This window comes from Gekko japonicus, unplaced genomic scaffold, assembly GCF_001447785.1.
Source record: "Gekko japonicus isolate JY-2015 unplaced genomic scaffold, Gekko_japonicus_V1.1 scaffold681, whole genome shotgun sequence".
Taxonomy (NCBI): Eukaryota; Metazoa; Chordata; class Lepidosauria; order Squamata; family Gekkonidae; genus Gekko; species Gekko japonicus.
In genome coordinates this window covers 96,934-117,760 of record NW_015165254.1, presented here as the reverse complement: position 1 = coordinate 117,760, position 20,827 = coordinate 96,934, and the positions used below count along the sequence as shown (strand labels likewise).

General features: G+C 41.5%; 1 protein-coding gene across 1 annotated transcript in view; it reads right to left on the bottom strand.

Annotated features, from left to right (window-relative positions):
- Positions 1 to 19,955, bottom strand: part of LRPPRC (leucine rich pentatricopeptide repeat containing) — a 132,063-nt gene extending 112,108 nt beyond the window's left edge. The window contains exons 1-9 of the mRNA XM_015410155.1: positions 19,484 to 19,955; positions 18,824 to 18,945; positions 18,682 to 18,740; positions 18,371 to 18,457; positions 16,839 to 16,965; positions 16,357 to 16,501; positions 15,119 to 15,276; positions 14,154 to 14,259; positions 13,955 to 14,062 (exon numbers count right to left, since the gene is read on the bottom strand). Of these exons, the coding sequence (XP_015265641.1) occupies positions 13,955 to 14,062; positions 14,154 to 14,259; positions 15,119 to 15,276; positions 16,357 to 16,501; positions 16,839 to 16,965; positions 18,371 to 18,457; positions 18,682 to 18,740; positions 18,824 to 18,945; positions 19,484 to 19,955 (1,384 nt within the window). The remainder of the gene's footprint in view (positions 1 to 13,954; positions 14,063 to 14,153; positions 14,260 to 15,118; positions 15,277 to 16,356; positions 16,502 to 16,838; positions 16,966 to 18,370; positions 18,458 to 18,681; positions 18,741 to 18,823; positions 18,946 to 19,483) is intronic.
- Positions 19,956 to 20,827: the final 872 nt, after the last annotated feature.

Sequence of the window (20,827 nt, the reverse complement as noted above, 5' to 3'; positions counted from 1 at the left end):
ATAATCCACAGAATTTCTTTAGATATGGCCAGGGACGTCAATATTCCTGCCTCCACCATATGCTTCCATTTTGGTTTCAAATTCTGTTTAATCATGGTCAGTGTTAAAGTTGTCATAATGGGAAATAGGGGGTAAAAACAAAGAAAGGAAGGAAGGGAGAATCTACAACTCAAAGCAGAAGCACATGAATCTGCATGGATGAAGATGGGTAGCCGTGTTTGTTTGTAGCAGAAGAAAAGAGTAAGAGTCCCGCAGCATCTTAAAGGCTAACAGAATTTGTGGTAGGGTATCAGCTTTTGTGAGTCATTGCTTCAGGTACAGCTAGAATGTGAGTTCATCTGTCTTATATATTGGAAAGTGTAGTGATTTCAGTTCCTAAATCACATCCCTGACAACACCACAGCAGATCTTACCACTGAACTCTACATGTTTGTTCTCACCCATAACTACTTCAGGTTTGGTGAGAAATTGAGAACTTATACCTCCAAATCAATGGCACAGCCATGGACACCCACATGGCTCCACAGTATGGCAACATTTTCATGGTGGATCTAGAACAGCGGTTTCTGAACACTTCCTTCACTCAGGCACTGGGCGGGGGCGACCTTTTCTTGCTTGCAGACAGCCTGTTGACTTAAAACAACTGCTCACCCCCAATGATAAACTAATTAACATGGACTCTGGTACCAAGGCCTACAACAAACCAAGATGCCAACTTCGCTCTCATATAGATCCTAGCAACACCATCAGTGGACTCAGCAGCAACATCAGCCACACCATCTCAGGTTCATACTTCTGCTCATTCTCTAATGTGATTTATGTCATCACGTGTTAGCAGTGCCCTTCTACCACAACAATAAAAAATCAGTAGGGGAACACTTTAACCTTCCAGGACATTCAGCTGCTGACCTAAAAGTAGCAATTCTCCTACAAAGGAATTTCAAAGGAAGATTAGAAAGAGAGACTGCTGAATTGCAAGTGATAACAAAGCTCAAGACAATGCATCCACCTGGACAGAATTGAGATCTAGGTTTCCTGTCTTATTACCAATGCTGATTTCTCCGTGCCAACTACATCTCTGCATATCACACCTAATCCAATCATTTGCCTGCTAATGTCATTTGACTCTCCACTCCACTTTCCAATATATAGGATAGATGGATAGATGGACGAAGGGAGGGAGGGAGGGAGGGAGGAGTTTATTTTATACCCTGCTCTTCACTACCTGAAGGAGTTTCACAGTGAGGTACCGTGTTTCCCCGAAAATAAGACACTGTCTTATATTTATTTTTTCTCAAGAAGACACACTAGGGCTTATACCACAAATGCATAGAAATCCTGCTAGGGCTTATTTTGGGGGTAGGTCTTATTTTCAGGGAAACAGGGTAGGTAGGCTTGAGAGGTAGGCTGAGAGAACTGTGACTGGCCAAGGTTACCCAGTTAACTGCATGATGTAGAGGAGCGGGGAATCAAGCCCGGTTCCCCAGATATGAATCCGCCACTCTTAACCTTTACACCAAGCTGGCTCTCACAAAAGCTCATATCCTACAAGAAATTTTGTTACTCTTTAAAACGAATCTGCATGGTTAGGCACAAATGAGAGGCTACCGACCTGATCATAATTTTCCTAGGCTGACAGAGACTAACTGAATGAGGAGTGGCTTCAAACAACTTTCAAATGCCAGCTACACCGCCTTGCTCTAGAACAAACCAAGGTGATGTGACCTTACAGCATACTTATAATTATAAGGGAACATCTCCAAATTCTAAATATCATGACATTGCTAAATGTGACAAGTCAAGTCACACAGTTCTCTGGATTTTGTCCTAGGTTATCAAGTCTAAATTTAAGATCTCATCAGAAATCGTACTGTATGGCAAAAAGCTAAAGTTTTCTAAGCTTTAGTAAAGCATGATACATTTTAATAACAGGGAGTAGAACATCATCAACATAATACATCAATATTTTTTTTAAAAATCACATTTTTAACATGTCCCCATGACATTCTGATGGACAAACTAGAAGACTGTGGACTGGACTATAGAACAGTTCGGTGAATAGGGAACTGGTTAGAGGACTGCACCCAAAAAGTGGTGGTCAATGGCATTTCATCAGATTGGAGGGAGGTGATATTTTTATCAATGATCTGGATGAAAGGGTAGAAGGGCTACCGATTAAATTTGCTGATGATACCAAATTGGGAGGAGTAGCAAACACTCAAGAAGAGAGAGTTAAAATTCAACAAGACCCTGAAAACTCTGGAAAAGTGGACAGTTGCAAACAGGATGCAACTCAACAAAGATAAATGCACAGTATTACATATGGGCCACAAAAATGTCAAGCAAAAATACTGGATGGGGGATATGTTTCTGGAGAGTACTGTATGCGAAAGAGATCTTGGGGTGAGAGTGGACTGTAAACGAAATATAAGCAGTCAGTGTGATGCGGTGGGAAAAAAGGCTAGTTCAGTCTTGGGTAGTATTAAAAGGGCCATAGCATCGAAATCGCAGGAGGTCATAGCTCTTCTGTATACTGCCTTGGTCAGGCCACAACTCAAGCACTGTGTGCAGTTCTGGAGGCCTCACTTCAAAAAGGATGTGGGCAAAATCAAGAGGGTGCAGAAGAGAGCAATGAGGATGATCAGGGGTCTGGAGACTGAGCCCTACAGGAAAGGCTAAGGGCCTTGGGAATGTTTAGTTTGGAGAAGAGGAGAATGAGGGGAGACATGATTGCTCTCTTTAAATATTTGAAAGGCTGTCATTTGGAGGGCAAGGAGCTGTTTCCAGTTGGCAGCAGATAGGACCTGAAGCAATGGGTTTAAATTGCATGCAGAAAAGTATTGATTGGATGTTAGGAAAAACTTTTTCATGGCCAGAGTGATTCAAAGGTTGAATCAGCTGCCTAGGGAGGTGGTTAGTTCCCTTTCACTGACAGCTTTCAAGATGAGGCTAGACGAATGTTTGTCAGAGATGCTTTAGACTGGTCCTGCATTGGGCAGGGGGTTGGACTAGATGGTCTATATGGCCCCTTCCAACTCTATGATTCTATGAAGATTGTCTTACAGTAAATATGAACACCTGTGTTTAACAGACCTGGTCAAGTGGATTTGTTTCAAATAGCTTGGTGGATATTGTTGAGGGATGGCAAAATTGCCCTTCTGACCTCTCTCATCAGCAGAGCTCTGCTGACAGAAGAGAAACAAGGCAGCAATTTCACCCCCTTCTCCCTCTTCACTGCAGTCCACCAATCCACATGGCCATTATTCCATACAAGTTTTATAACCCAGGGAATAAACGTTCCTGGGTTTACAAAGGACTGATTGGGGGAGAGGACAGCAGAGATGATCTGCGGCCATGTGTTGCTGGATCCAATTCACCAATGCTGCTCATGACAAGCAGTTTGGCTCTGCTTGTTTAAAACAAAGAAAGCCTCCTCTAGGAGCTGTCCCTATAAACAGGTCACCAGCTTTCATCTGGTCATGTCCTATTCAATGAAAAAGATTCTACTCTGTGCAAAAATTAAGCAAAAATAAATTTTGCAACAGTTGGAACCAATAGTAAAATGGGATTCCTAAACCAGTATTTATAAAAAGGTCTATTACCCAGGAATTAGGATTAGAATTAGAATTATGTTATAGTTTAGCTATAGAACATATGCTTTGTCAACAAAAGGTGCCAGGTTTAATTCTTGGCATCTTTGATTTTTTCAATCCTGGACAGCAGGGTTAAGAAACACCTCTGCTTCAGAGTTAGAAGAGCTGCTGCCACCTGGAGTAGACTGGCTAGATGAGCCAATGGCCTGACTCAGTAAATGGTAGCTATACACGTCCGTATGAAAGATAAGAATGGAGACCAGAAGAAATTTGTAAGCTGGCTGGGCTTTTTCGTTCCATTACTATGTCCTGTCACTAATATGTCCTAGAAACTTAGCAGGGGGGCAGTAAAGCTAATAGGATATAATAGAAGGAGCAAGTCAACAGTGGTGGTCAAAAACTTCTTGTATCTTTAGCTTTTCCTCTGCCTGTGGTGACAGCTTCTGGCGGAAGTCCTTGGGGGTTCAGAGCTGATTGCCAACTAGCTTAACTCTAACTTCCAAGTATATGTGTGCAGCAAAGGTAGGTTGTAACCGTAAAAAAATGCTTTGCTCATTGTCGTCAGAAAAGAACCCATTAGCAGACACCAATGGGACCCAAGACCAGGGTGTGTGAGGACCCCGCCCCCTCCTCCAGCCAAGACACCCTTAGTTAGTGAGGTCTCCCTCTTACTTTGGACTTAGTTGTTTTAATAGGCACCCCCTTTTACACCTAAGTGCCAAGGGGATCTGAAACATGGGGAATCTTTTAAAGGCACCTGGATACAACCATGACACTGGAAAATCCCATGAGGAAGAGTGTGCTGGAATTGAGCAATCTTCCCCAGTTCAGGGGTCTCAATAACAATAAGACTTCTCAACAAGACTTCACTTTATTCTCAACAACAACACACTCCAACACTGGAATATTGAAGCATACCCAAGAGGTGTCTGCCCAGCCTAAGGAAGTTGCTATTTCATTAACCAATGCCTGGTTTCTCTTTTCCCATTTTTTACTCAATCAAGAAGGGCACTCAGATAATTAATTTACACTCCATCCTGTTTCAGGAAATATCCTAACTCCCCAAACTTTTATGTCAATGCAGATCTGGCTCACTTCAACCTAACTAAAGTATGTTAATCATGTTATCTCGCCCAGGCTCTTTGTGCCCATACAGATTTGACTCACGATGTTGAGGTGTGTGTGCACGTGTGCGCGGTTACTTAGGGAATAAGTCCTCAGGTGCCCAGTGTAGATGCTTTACATTATTGTTTTATTGTATTTTGTATACAACAAAATTATTTGTTTGTGTTTACAATCATTTCTTCATAATTTTATTTTGGGCTACCGCTCCCAAGATCCACCCTGGTATACAAAGGTCTCATGTTTTAAGCTTATTTCCCCTTCTCTGGCTCCAGTTTGGGTAACAGGTCTAATGATCATAGTGGCTCTCATGATTATTAATATTTTTTTCAGTCCTATTAATGCTTAACAACACTTCATAAGCACAAAATACAGCATAAGCTCTTTAGGACAGGGACCAAAAAAATAGAATGGGCATTAGACAAACAAAAGGAGGACAAGAAGAGCAGAATAGCAAGGGAAAAAGTGAGCAAATATATATTTGAGCTGGGTTATTGTTTGGGAAGAATGCTCATGAACGAGTTGGGTTTTGAGGAAAAATTCAGAAGCACTCAGACAAACCACACTCAAGAAGTTCCAAGCATAGTAGGTTTACAGTAATACAAATAAATATTCAATTTAAAAAAACTTAACCAGTTGCTTCACAATAAAAAATAAAATTAGACAATTAGCTTCAAATCATAACATAAAGACACTATGAATAAAGCTTTGCTCCTTGAAATCCACATAGCTTGCTGAATGTTACTATATCAGATCTAGTTAACTAACTCTGGATTCATGTCAAAACCTGTACAGGTACTAGAATTTTTGTTGGCACAAAAATGATTTGTCAGATGCTGTAGGATACCAGAACCAACCAGCATATGCTTTTCATCTTTTTCCAAGTTGCCTCACATATTTGCTACTATAAAAAACCCTAAAGTTTCCTAAAGTCTTCGCCCTGGAGTGCCACCTATGGAAAAGTGACACTTCCATGAATATTTTATGGAGTGCACTACGGTGCAAATAATCAAATGTGAATTCCCTTTGAGCACTTAAAAATACACGCCAACAAGTCACACTAAATTAAAATCGCATCATCTGCTCAAGTTTGCCTTAAAACAGAACACTGACTGATTTTGGCCCAGAAGTGGCAAATTTTAATCAAGAAAGAATTAATTACAATATAATTTTGTTCAATGCCTTTCAAATTCTGACAGCCAGCTTATGCTTTACATTTATAAGATGTCAAAAAATGTAATGAAAACTCAAGTAAAGTTATATTTCATCAGTGATTCTATAATTAAAAACTGTTTAATCCGCTTTATGGGAAACATCTGCTTGCTTTCTTCTCTTTAAATAGATACTAAAGCAAGTTAGGTTAACCATATAAAAAAGCATAAATACAAACTCTTACTGAATTGCAGCAAAACATACATAAATTCTCTTAAAACAGCACCAGTCAAAAACCCATTCAAGCTGTCCCCATTTTTTAGCATATATAAATGTTAAGGATTAGAATGTAGGGTGCAACTACATATTGAGATTAAAAGAATACAAAACTGGGAGCACACAAGGTATCAAGAAGGAGGGGGAGTTCCCATGCAGACATTAATATGTCCAGGATTCTATTAGCTCTCCACTGACTCTACTGAACAGACTGATTTTCATATTTTCCTCTTTCTCCCTTCATAAACACTGTCTCAATTTTTCTGATCTGTGCAACCTGTACCATGATTTGTCTTTATCAGCCATCTGGAAAGCAGTTGTAATTCTGAGTGATCTCCAGCCCTCACCTGGAGATTGGCAACGATGGTTCCCCAGAAGGCAATGGTTGGTTTGGAGGGTGGAGTCTATGGCTTTGTACCTGTCCGAGGTCTCACGCCTCCTGAAACCTCCCCAGGCTCCATCCCTCACATCTCCAGGAATTTCCCACCTGGAGTTGGCAACCCTACCTCCTTCCCAGCCAATCATCAACCTTTTATTTCCCCCTCACTCTTCAGCTTTCCACCCCCCACACACCTGCAGCCTCTCCCGTGTTCTGAAGCCCTGACTGCTACGTCACATTGGCTGTCATACGGGGGCCACCTCAGCAGCTGGAGATTGGATACATTTTACCTCAGAACAGCAAACTGTTTAGAATGTTAGAGGCAAAAGTCACATATGCACACGCCCTCTGTGTTCTGAGGCAAAGGCCAATGAGGCTGCATATGCAAATAACCTCTGTGTTCTGACTGGCTATGGGGAGGAGAGGAACAGCAAACTGTTTAGAATGTTGGAGGCGAGACTCAAGCAATGCAGCCAGTGGATACGGACAGATTCTGAGTGACACACCAGGGCGCCAACCAATTCACCTTTTATATATAAGGGAGATTTTTTGGGGGGGGGGATTCTTCTGGTAAATTTAAGGCAGTCATTTTCCTGTATATTGGGGGATCCTAGAATGTTCAGAAACTCCTGCCCTGTATGTGTCCTAGTTTGTCAAATTTTATTAATTGGGCATGGAAATAAACTGAAAACCACTGTACTTGCTATGAAGCAGGGAAAATATTATGCCAGCAACAAAACTCATTTTACATTCTAGCTGTTGTATTCTGTACCAGCTGAAGTTTCTGAACCATTTTTTCCGAAGGCACTCACTAGTTTGCGGAGTGCCCCAGGGAGCGGTGCTTTCCCCGATGTTATTTAACATCTATATGCACCCCCTTGTCCAGTTTGCCCGGAGGCAAGTGCTGGGGTGTCACCAATATGCGGACGACACCCAGCTCTATCTGTTGTTGGGTGGCCAGTCTGGCTGGTTGGCTTAGACTGAGTCGACTGAAATTGAATCTGATGAAGACGGAGGTCCTATGCCTGAGTCGGAGTGGCTCGAGGGTAGGGATCCCACTCCCAGCATTTGATGAGGCTCTGCTGGTGCCAGCATTGGAGATTAGGAGTTTGGGAGTGCTCCTGGATGCCTCCTTAACAATGGAGGCCCAGGTACCAGACACTGCGAAATCAGCCTTCTACCATCTTTGGCTGATGAAGCAGTTGGTTCCCTTCCTTGAACGCAACGACCTGGCAACAGTGATCCATGCAATGGTCACCTCGAGACTGGACTACTGTAATGCTCTCTACATGGGGCTGCCCTTCTCGCAAATCCGGAAGCTGCAGCTGGTGTAGAATGCGGCAGCTAGGCTGCTGTTGGGCCTCCCTAGGCGGGAGCACATCCAGCCTGCACTAAAAGCACTGCACTGGCTGCCTATAGCATACCGAATTCAGTTCAAGGTGCTGGTTCTTACCTTTAAAGCCCTATATGGTCAGGGACCTACATACCTTACGGACTGCCTTTCCCCACACGTTCCCCAGAGAGCACTACGATCAGGGTCCCAAAAATGCTTGGTCCTACCAGGCCCTAGAGAAGCCAGGCTGGCTGCGACAAGGGCCAGGGCTTTCTCGGTGGCAGCTCTGCACTGGTGGAATGAGCCCCCGGAGAACATCAGGGCCCTGCGGGACCTCTTACAGTTCCACGGGGCCTGAAAGACGGAGATCTTCCACCAGGCCTTTGATTAGGGAGCCACACCCAAGAAACTGTAGCCCTGGCCCAATACCAACATCATTGTCAACAGACAGTTAACCCAGACTATGCTATTGCCCGGCTGTTGTCTGAGGATGCTGCTAAGCCCGCCATCTGACATAAACTAGTCCTTTGTATTTTATATCTTATAATATTTATAATTGTATTGCTCTGTTTTTATCTAATTTCTGTTTTAACTGTTTTATATTTTATGTGAGCCACCCTGAGCCTGCCTTGGCAGGGAGGGCGGGATACAAATTAGATGCATGAATAAATAAATAAATAATTATGAAGGCAGTCCCATTTATTTATTATTTTATTAAACTGGATTTACTAGGCCATCCTTCCCTACAAGTAGGGCTCAGGGTGGCTTACAACAGAATAATAGACAATCTCAGTACAAAACTAGTTTAAAACAGTCCAATAAATACCAATAAATAAAAACAGTATGTATATCTTCTTAATGTGTAACTGCGGCCAGGACCACCATGTCCGTGAGCACTCACAGCTGGCAGACCAGTCTAAACTAAAGAAAAGTATCCCTAGCTACCTCCACTGCCTGTTTCTTAAATAGCAAGGCCGGGTTCAAGAGCACCTCCAAGCTGCAGACCATCTCTTTCAAATGTGAGTGCTACCCCATCCAGAACAGGCTGTGGCTTTACTACCAGCTGGGCTTTACCTCCAATTGAAGAGCACCTCAGTCCTGCCCAGATTAAGCTTTAGTTCATTTGCCCACATCCAGCTTTTCACCATCTCCAGATATTACTATTAATGATCCTGTACTCCAAATCTCCATGAAGATAGTTTCAGAGAGTAGCCATAAAGGCCTGCAGTAGAACAGCTAGATTCAAACCCAGTAGTACTTTAGAGACCAACAAGATTTTGGGGTACAAGCTTGTGGGAGTCAAAAGGGATTTTTGACTCTCAAAAGCGTATACTCCAAAAATCTTATTGGTCTCTAAGGTGCTACTGGACTCAAATCTAGCTGTTCCAAATCTCCAGATGACCTTGCTCTCTGGTTTCATGTAGATTTTTCAGATCATGGAGACCAGATTAGATATCCCATGAGCATATGATCCCCCAGCAAGCAGAAATGAAACTGGTTAAAATGGCATCTTCCAGTCCCATCCTAGTCAACCAGCGCAGAAGGATACCATCACCAATGGTATCAAAAGCTACTAAACAGACCAAAAGCACTGATATGGACAATCCTCCCCTGTCAGGTCTTACAGCAACTTATAGTAACTATTTGTTTTTGTAGCCCATCTTTCTCAAGGAACATTTGTTGTTGTCGTTGCTCAGTCGAACAGTCGAGTCCGACTCTTCGTGACCCCATGGACCAGGTCCCGCCAGGCCCTCCTGTCTTCCGCCATCCTCTGAAGTTTGCTCAGTTTCACTGTCTAACCATCTCATCCTTTGCCGTCCCCGTCTTCTTTGACCTTCAATCTTTCCCAGCATCAGGGTCTTCTCCAGTGAGTGCTCCCTTCTCATTTGGTGGCCAAAGTATTTGAGCTTCAGTTTCATTATCTGGCCTTCCAGGGAACAGTCAGGGTTGATTTCTTTTAGGATTGACTGATTTGATCTTCTTGCAGTCCAAGGGACTCTCAAGGGTCTTCTCCAGCACCATAGTTCAAAAGAATCTATTCTTCGGCACTCGGCCTTCCTTATAGTCCAACTCTTACAGCCATACATGACTACTGGGAATACCATTGCTTTGACCATGCGGACTTTTGTTGGCAGGGTGATGTCTCTACTTTTTATCATGCTGTTGAGGTTCGCCATCGCTTTCCTCCCAAGGAGCAGGCGTCTTTTAATTTCATGGCTGCTGTCACAGTCTGTGGTGATCTGGGATCTTAGGAACGTGAAGTCACTACTTCCACGACTTCCCCTTCTATTTGCCAAGGAGTGATGGGGCCGGATGCCATGATCTTAGTTTTTTTGATGTTGAGCTTCAAGCCTACTTTTGCACTCTCCTCTTTTACCCTGAGCAAGAGGCTCTTTAGGTCCTCTTCACTTTCTGCCATTAGAGTGGTATCGTCTGCATATCTGGGGTTGTTGATCTTTTCCCCAGCAATCTTAATTACATTACAAAACACAAAAAACCATTCAGACAGCATAAAGTATCTACTAACCAATGCAACAGTACTAGGATTACAGAGCTGAAAAACAAAATGCAAACAAAAAATTGTCTAAGGCATGACGCACCACAATGCAAAAAGTAGGTTACAAAGATAATGCAGTACAAGGAAGGTGATAAGAAGAGTTGGTTTTTATATCCCCCCTATTCTCTACTCTAAGAAGTCTCAAAGCACCTTACAGTCGCCTTCCCTTCCTCTCCCCAGAACAGTCACCTTGTGAGGTAGGTGAGCCTGAGAGAGTTCTGAGAGAACTGTAACCAGCCCAAGTCAGGCTTCGTGTAGAGGAGTGGGGAATCAAACCCAGCTCTCCAGATTAGAGTCCATGGCTTTCAATAAACCTTGCAATAGAGTACAATCCTATCGCAACGCATTCCAAACAAGAGTACAGAATGTGGCTCAAAAAATCTACAAAATAAAGCCAGGGATAGACAGGGGAGATTTCTCTAAAAACCTGTAGGAAATCCCAGGTTTGCAGAAAAATCTGAACTCTTAAAAAAATAAAATTAAAAGAACACCACCCCACACAATGGGAGATTAAACTCCCCAAAATAATACTAACAACTCTCATAAGCTTTAGGAAAATAATGTCCACTGAGACTATGTTTTGAGATCTCAGGGCCATCTTGAGGACTGCTATACAACAATACTGCCTAGCCATCCAACCTTGGTTTCTCTAAAGGGAAGCTGAAGAAAGCAGACATAGACTTCGAGGCCAAAACACACCCAGAAAAGGCCCCATCCTCCCCACCCCATTATGCCACTTGATAGAGGAGGAGGAGTTGCCAGAAACAGGCCTAGCTGTGACCACAACTGTTTCATTACCCACACAACGTGGTTGGGCCTGCTGTCTATCACTGGAAGATGTCCAAGTCTTTTCTGGTCCTTTGCTTGTTCCCTTATAGACGTGGCCTCCTGAGCTGTTCCATTATATTTTCTATAAACATGCCCTGCTGAACATTACTGTTTTGTAGATTCTGTAAAACGACATAAGTATGTGAACCTTCCTGATCTCCTCAGGCAGACCATTCCAGAAGATGGGTGCCACAGAACGTATGTGAGGACGAGGAGGACAATGAGGATGAGAAGGAGGAGGAGAGTTGGTTTTACACCCTGCTTTTCACTACCTGAAGGAGTCTCAGAGTGGGTTACAATCACCTTCCTTTCCACTCCCCACAACAGAAACCCTGTGAGGTAGGAGGGGCTGAGAGAGCTCTCTCGAGAACAGCTCTGAGAGAGCCATGACTGACCCAAGGTCACACCAGCAGCTGCATGTGGAGCAGGGAATCAAACCCAGTTCTCCCAGATTAGAATCCGGGTTCCTAACCACTACACCAAACTGGCTCTCTTAATTACCCCAAATAATTAACAATGTTGACACCCATCTTTGTTGACTCCACAGGCTATACCAGCTCAAGGGGAGCTCCCTATGCAAAGTTAAATCAGTATTGGAAAACTAAAGGAAATCACAAGCAAGACATGAAGTAACACTGCTTCCATATCCATGCTTGGTAACAACTTTCCAAGGCTTGTCATCAGGTCTTTTTTTTAAGCATAACCCCCCCCCCATGTAAAGGTTCCACATTGGTCAGCATTTCATTTAAACCAGTCTACTGAAATTTAGTGTATACTGGTAGCATATCAGCTTGGCTCATTCCCTGCAACATTTACTTGTATTGTCAACTCAGATTTAAATTCAACCTGTTCTTTTTCTGCTACTCTCATGATAAATCAAATATGTGTATATACTTTCTTATGACTTTCCTCAGATTCTTAAGCTTCCCATTTTACAAGCTAGGTTCCATTCTACCATTTCCTGAAATATCATACATATTAATTATATCATCAAAATAGCAGTGGACAAGAATATGCATTAAACCTGTCAGAAGGAAGAACACTTACATCAATAACACCACAATGAAGGCAATGCTCATACATTAAGAGAGACTGAATAGCTAAAAGAATACTAGATGCTTCTGGTATGCACAGCTGGAGCTTTCACACTTGTCTTTCATAGCTGCAAGTTCAAGTGAAAAGTTTTTCTAGGTTCATTACAAAAGTTTCATGAGCAGGACATTTATTGTTAGACAAAGGTATTCCTGTAGGTTGGCTGAGACATCATTATTTCCTCCTCCTTTATCTTCAGCTTTTATTTTTTGGGCTTCTGGGGCAATGACAGACTTGCAGCATGAAGAAATCTACCACTGCCCCAATAACCACTGAAGACACAAATCCTTCCTTGCTTGTCCTTTTCACTGTCCTCTCCAATAGTTGTACAAATGTTTGCACTTGAGACCACCAGAAAAGCTGCTAAACCATTTGATTATGTAACAGAAAAGTATTTCTCAGGATGTAAACAGTTACATATATGCAAAACCATACATTTTTCATGGGTATTACAGAACTTTTGCTAAATATTCTTAGCCAAAGTCTATTTCAGCAATACTTTGGGGTTTTACAATACTTTTGATAACATTCTAGTTTTGAAACTATTCAGAGACAACTTAAGGAGGACTCAAAAGTCACATCAGGGACCTAAAGAGTTAACAAGAACAGAATATTGTTTTATAAAGGTTTCTGTAAAAGGGGTTGACACACTTTTACAGCCAGAAACAATTAGGGAATACTTGTTTCAGCATTTCTTTTAAACTGGAACGTGACTGTATATTTAAAATAAAATTGCAATATGAACAGCCTGCTAAAAGCACTTTTTTGTTGTTTGTGCATTTTGTTTGTCACCCAATGTCACACTAACAACTCTGCATCTCATTCTAAAGCACATTATACTGTGAGATAAGATGAAAAAGACAGTTTTTAATTTCCCCAAGGGGGAAGTACTTCTGTTAAAAGCATCTTTTTATGAGACCACTCTTTCTGAATTACCAATAATGCAAACCAAAGAATTAGATATTGTAGTTTAAAATTTAGTATTTGTTCAATTTTTATTCATATCCTATAGACATCCCCATGTGTAACAGGGAAAAGTGTGTGCTAAATGCTTAGGCCTACTTAAAAATCCAAAGATTGAACGTTTCAGACCTTCAATCAGCGTGCTGTCAGGTCATGATCACTCATTCAACAATGGTGGTTTTTTACCTTTATTATTGTAACTAAGCTCTCATTTAACTTATCACTGCACAGGAGTAAGAAACGCTCATCTCAGTTTTTTCAACTTTTACACCAATGCTGCACAATGTACCTGATTTTTTAGAAGGTTCCTTTGTTTGCAGTATTAATGTCTTTCAAGATCAGACACACGTACAGCCAAGGATACACTAACGCACCAAGAACCTTGGCAACAACTGAATTAGAAGAATTTGCATTCATTGTGTTCTACATTTAAGAATATTAGTCCTATGACATAATAGAACAACAATGAAAAACTATTTTCAAAAAATCCTTTGCAAAAGATAGATTTCTATGCCTGCACCAACATGATGCTTTTAGGAGGCTGCCTGTATTGAAATGTGGATAAGTAACTCTTCTAGTCTTTAGATTTATTCCTGGCTACAGAGCTCATGTGTTAAAATGGTTTAACATTAACCAGGGATATGACTGGGAAAACTAACCTTGAACATTTTTCTCTTTTTGGTGTTCAGCCAGCAATGGCCAGAAATAGTGAGGTCTGACAGGGAAGCCTTCTTTTTTCATTATCTTCATCAGGTCAACTGCAAGAGCTAAAAGAACCCAGAAAAAATATAGTGTTAACAAATAGAAGACTAAGCAATAAATATTCTAAACAAACCTCGGAGGTAATTTTAAAAGTACCATCTTTCTTTAACTCCAACGCAGTATGCAGAGCAAACTGTAGGGGTGCAGTATGAAGACTGGCTGCTTTCAACTCATCGCAAAATTGTTTCAGCTTTGCTGCTGGCTGGAAGGAAATTAAGATTTGACAATTTAACACAACATATGACTAGTCAACTAAGAGTGAAAAGGCTGCTTCAGTTATTCTTAGAAGCAAACACTGGCTCTTCCTACAAAACCCAAAAAACACCCCCAAGCCGATGTACAACTGTGTTAAAATGGCCAAGTTTCACTGATAACAACTGCTTGAAGAGGAGCCAGTTGGCAGAGAAGGCATAATAAGAGTCACAAAGTCAACACCAGGAAGCCAGACACTAATGATGCTGGACAGAAAGGATTATTTGCAACCAGGACTCCAGATGAAAATAACCTCATCTAGATCTAAAGAGAAGAGATGTGTCTTGTGAGCAAAAATTCTACTTTGTGAGCTACTGGCATTAAAGTTGTGAGCAAGTGATGTGGCTACTGCATAAATTAGTTTTCTCTGGAGCCATCCTTCCTGAGCAAAAACAAAAAGGTGTGAGCCGGAGGCTAAAAAAATGTGAGCTAGCTCACACTAACTCAGCTTAGAGGGAACAATGGACACTACAGAACTATCCACCTGGCAGTTGATGGAGTTAAATAAAAAGTATACACTCAAAATGAGCAGCAACAGGTTTTTTATGAGCGCAACAGATTTTTAAAACAAGGAAACCTGTTTACCAGAAAGAACTGATACACGCATTTTACAAGTGCTCTTTAGAAAACACGTATAGGGAGGGGGGAGCTTTATGACCGGCCCAGGCTGAGGGGAGGATTTGGACCCAGGTGCCCCAAGTCCTACTGCACCTCACTGCTCTCCAGACCATCAGTTTCACAGATTTTGGGACCTCACAAGTCACCATTCATTTTTAAGTCCATTATATGTCTCATAGCATTTCACATACCTTTCCCATATTTACACAATGCCGTAAGAAGAAGTTGCCACGGTCTAGATCATCTCCATTCTGTGTTTCTAATGACGATGTAGGAAATGACTTCAGAACTTGAAACGCTGTGTCTTCTAAGCCTTGTGTAACTAAGTTGAGACTAAGATTCATGGCATCTAAATTTTTAAGTGAAGAAAAAAAATACCACTATGAAGAGCTGTTCTGGGGGGAGAGCCATCGTGGATTCACATGCAGGAATAAAGCTTTATTTTAAAGCACTTATAGCATGCTTACTCAAAACAAGTCCCACTGCAGTCAGCAAGCTTACTCATAGGTAAGTGACTGCAGCCTTAATGTACTTTTAGGTGTCAATTCAGTTTGAGCCTCCCAGTAAAGAAAGAAATAACTATAGTCCAGATCGGATGACATCATGGACAATAGGTAAAGGAAACAGATACTTATCAAATTAACATGTTAGTGTGTGCAAATTACAAAGTATTGTGGCTATCACTTATTCTTATAGTGTTCATTTTTCATTGAATAATGCTAAAATATATCTGGTTTAAGACCTTAAGTATTGCTAACATGGAAATTCGTCGTGTACATAGAATTATAATTTTTTAAAACTATTATTAAAGTAATAGGTATAGGTTATATTTATTCTTATATGTTGCAATATCACAAACCAGTTTGTGATTGTCTAGGTTCCTACATTTTAATATTGCCAAGAGTAAATAAATCATGGTCATAATCAAGCCACAAATAAAGTAAGATTATGACACAGTATATAACATTAGAAAAGTTCAATAAAAGCACTTATTCAACATTGCAACACATTTTACATGTTAATATTACATATTAATATTACTTTCAAAATTAATTTGAAAATTACTTTCAAAAATTACTCTCAACATAAGAACATAAGAGAAGCCAATGTTGGATCAGGCCAATGGCCCATCTAGTCCAACACTCTGTCACACAATGGCCAAAAATACCAGGTACCATCAGGAGGTCCATCAGTGGGGCCAGGACGCTAGAAGCCCTCCCACTAGAATTAATATTAATTAATATTACTTTCAAAATTAATTTGAAAGTGCTATTTTGTGTTCTACGGTTTTTACGACTGCTTCACAAATAGGGTATTATTAAATAAGTAACCATAAATTCCCATTAAGCAGCTGTTAGCAGAATAATACACTGAACAAATTTTCCTTTAAAAAACCTGCTAAATTCCTGACATTTTACTGAATTATTACCTGGAATGTATCCCCTGTCATATCGCATCTTCTCCAAAATATTTTGTACATACTGAGGATACCCAGCCTTAGCAAGAGTAAAGATGATGTCCATCAAGTCCCTGTCCAAAAGGTAATTATCAGCCTTTTCAATCTTTTCCAGGGTCTGTAACAGCAGAACACATATAATATTAAATGCCTTCAGAGACCTTATTATGGACCTATAATCACCACAATGTAACATTTTGGTCTATAAGAAGGTACGTGGGTTTGACTATTTTAAGAGGACATGCCAATGGGATGGAATCTAGAGTGTTCTTGTTCATCGAACACTCTTTGATCAACTGTGCTGATATGAAGTCTTGATCATTTTCCTGCAAGCATCTCTGGGACATCTTCCAAAAACTACCGGTATTCACTGGAACTGCAACATAGTGGCAGAGATGCCCCTTTAAACAGCCAATTTTAGGCAGAATAGTAGCTATGCAAGCCATATCTATTACCTCTTCAATTTTGTTTATGTCACCTTTCTCCGCATATGCATTCAGTAATGTGACATAAGTGTCCGGACCAGGTTCAATTCCAGCATCTTTCATCACAGAAAGGATATTTTCTGCATTATCCATATCGCTAAATGATTTAGAAGGAAAAATATATTTCAGAGATATACACACATTTTAATAAGATTACAAATACAACATTATGTATGGATCAAGGATGCTTCACCGCTCACCATTTTATTTAAAATATTTTTATTATGCTTCTCTGGTATAGTACTTGAAGTGGTTCACAATATGAGGTGCACATGTGTGTGCAAAAAAGTAAAATGATAAAACAATCTAAATAACACTAACTTAAATAAAAGTATACCCACTGGTTCTTTTAAATGTACCATATTTTAAAACAGCAGCACTAAAAACAATTAATAGACTAAACAACCTGGTAGAGTCAAGACAAGGAAATGGGGAGGATGGAGAAAGGGGGACAAATCTATTAAAAGTTGGAAGAAAAACGTATTGGCCTGGAGGTGAAAGGCCCCAGAGATGGCATCAGAGTTTTGGGAGAGGGCAGGATTGCCAGACCCCCACCAGGGGGGGGGGTGCTTCCCTGCCACTGGCCAGCTGACTGGGGAAATCCCACCCCCAAATGACCAGAAGTGACATGGGCATGTCAGGGACATCTGGGGGTGATGCCCTGGTATTTGGACAAACTCTATGGTAAATTCAGCTGAATTTACCATAGAGTTTGGCCAGATAGCAGAGCACTGCCCCCAGATGTCCCTCAGAATAGGCATTTCCAGTTTTACCAGAAGTGGCTTGAATCCACTTCCGGTCTCCCGGAAGTGGGTCAGGAGTCCCCTGCCAACCTGGTAATTCCACCTGTCAACCCTAGGAGGGGAAAATCAATGTCCAGGGGCAGAATTGTAAGTAACCAGAATCTCATTGTGCAGTGTTCCATAGGTTTAAACCAGCACATTTAATTGGGTGCAAGAAAAAAGACGGCTAGTGAAGATCTTTCAACACTTAAGTAATATGCTGCCTATAGTTCACACCCGAGCTATCAGTCTTGTTGCCACATTCCAGGCCATCTTCAGGAGCAGTCTAACACAGAGAACATTACAGTAAACTCAGAACCATGATTGAAGCCAAGCATGTAAACTAAAACGCAGAATAATATTTTATCCAATATGAAATTTTGTTTCAATAAAAAGCTGCAGAAAAAATAGGAGCGGTAACAAAGAAAAAGGACTGAAAATACTATAACTAGGGACAACTACTTACAGAATCAGAATAAGCAAAGAACTAGACAAGAAGGGCTGACCCCACTCCAAAATGGTGGTAATCCCAAGAGAACAAAGTGTCTGCCTCAGAAAACCTATGAGGACACAATACCTCCAAATGCAGACAGGTAGCAAAACTAACAAGGAACCCTATACCCTCAAAAAATTCATATGCCCAGATGTCTAGATTATGGGGCATATATACATAATGTCGTACTGCATAATTTCCATTAATATGAAACAGAAAATCATTACCCAGATCTTGCATGGCCTGTCACAAGTGTGCTGAACACAGATTCTGTGATTGGTAGGTCTTTGCTCTTCATAAAACCAAGAATCTGGCTGTAGGATGAAAAAGAAAGTCATCCATACTCTTCTTTGGAAAATCATATAAAATCAATATTGTATCTTATATTCTGAATTGAAAGGTATTTACATATAGAGTTAATTTTGAAGATCTGCAGTACTGCATGTTACCTAGTTTGACACAACTCACAAATTTTAAATCTGATTTCAAGTTTAACATCTTTAAGAAGCATTTAAGCTGTAAAATATTTAAACACTACCTGGCACCATCAAGATCTCCCTTACTGCAATAGGCAGCAATCAGTCGCTGGTACGTGACCTGCAAAACAAAGTGAAAACCAGAAACGTTATTTATTATCCAATATTAGTGAGAAATGGATGATGCGTTTATGAAATACTTACTCGATTGGGCTGAATATTAGCTTCTTCCATTTTTGTTAAGAATTCAGTTGGAGAGAATGTGTGTTCGTTCTGAAGGTAGACTTTAAGCAAAGCATTATAATGGCTTACATCATATACAGCACCTAAAGATTATAAAAATACAAGGATAATTCCAATTCAGTATGATAAAATAATCTGATACAACAAAGATGATTATGAATGCAGTGACAAATACAGAAATCAAGACAGAGTGAATATCCTATTACTGGAAATGTACGCAACTGCATCTAGCAAGCTCCCATACAGAGAATTAATTCTTGTAACTCAAATCCTGAAACATGCATGCTGAATAAACACTTCTAAAGTAATATATTTTCAACATATTGTATGACAAATTTACACTGTGGTCACCACTGATGGAAAACACTGTTAAGTGATTCCAAAGTGATATATTTCATGCCCAAAATCAAATATTTACTTCCTAAGAGAATCTTATGGACTCTTATTATTGCTAGAACTATTACTAGTAGGATTAACTGGGGCCCCCAGTTATTGCACCAAAATTCTTCTAATAACTCAGTGCAATAAAAAACCAAACAGCATTCAGCTATGCTCGTCTATATATATGGCAATCTGCCTCATGATGTGCCGCAGTGACCTGCTGTTTTCCCAAACACATGCCCTCCTCGGCAATAGCCTTAGCCAGCACTTGTTTTTTCTGGGGTAATGCTTGTATATAGGGCAGCAGTTTTCCCCAGAGCAATTGATTGTACAAGCCCATCACCCGAAGGCCCATAGCCCCTGACGAGTAAATCTTGCGGCCCAAGGCATCGAGTTTACGGCCTTCCTTGTCATTAGGCGAGGTACACAACCCATAGCGGGGGCGAGCCAATATAACTTCTGAAATAAAGGAATTTGGCTTGAGGTGATGAAATTGAAAAGAACAGCCAGAGTCTATAAACCCATAAAGGCCCTTGAGACGTCTAGCAGATGGTGCTGTTGATGCTGGGTGAACCCAAGCTGCCAATATAATCTCTTGCAGACCCTGTAGTAGCGGAAAAGCCACCGGTCCAGAGTCTGGAGTAAAGAGGGCTTGCATTAGGGAGTCCTTTGACTTTGGCTTCGAAGCAGGATGCTTCAGGGCCTTCGCCATCCTCACTATTTGGTCAGCAAAGGAGATCTTCTGACGGTGATGTTGAGTGCTTCTCTCCAATCACATCATCAGGAGATGGTACAGAAGCAAGGTCAGAACTGATATCCAAAGCCGCCTCCGCCTCCAACATCAAGAATGGGTGGTCCTATGTGTGATCATCCAAGGCCTCCCGGCGAGAGACGCAGGAGTGTGGTGAAGGGGAACGAGAAGGAACCTGTCTGGAACGTCGACTCCTCCGACACATGGCTGCAAGCACCGGGGTACCATGGAGGAGGCATGTCGCCAGCATCGAAACGTGGTCCCGGACTCAGAGGATCCTACAGCAAAATATCAGATAAGTAAGATCGGTGCTGATGGGATGTCCGTATTAAGCTAAGAGAGCAATCATCGAACATCATCAGTACCGACAAGGATCGGCACCAAGGGGACCTCGACGTCAAACAGTGCCGAGACAAGGAGCGGGCTCTGGAAGCAGGCCGAACATCGGTACTGACCAGTTGTTGGCGCTGAGGTGATGGAGATTGACGGCGCCAAGCAGACTCTGGGCCAACCTTGGATGTATCACCCCATGGCGCTGGAGACAGTGGCAAACATCGTTCGTGAACGCGCTTCTTCTTTTTGGCTTTTTTCACCAATTGTTCAGACTCTGCCCTGGCTGAGTGGGCCGTGGGGACTTGGGCCGGCGCGAGAGATGGGGCGGAACTCACCAAAGGTGGTTTAAAGCCCTTGCCATGCATAGTGTCTTGCTCAGATGGGGGTTCTGGGGCTGCCAGAGCCTTTTTCCAAAGGGCAGCATTTAAGCGCATCGCTGTACCTTCACGGGCTTGAGGAGTCAAGGCCTTACAGGAGGCCATGTTGTGGGTCTCTCCCAG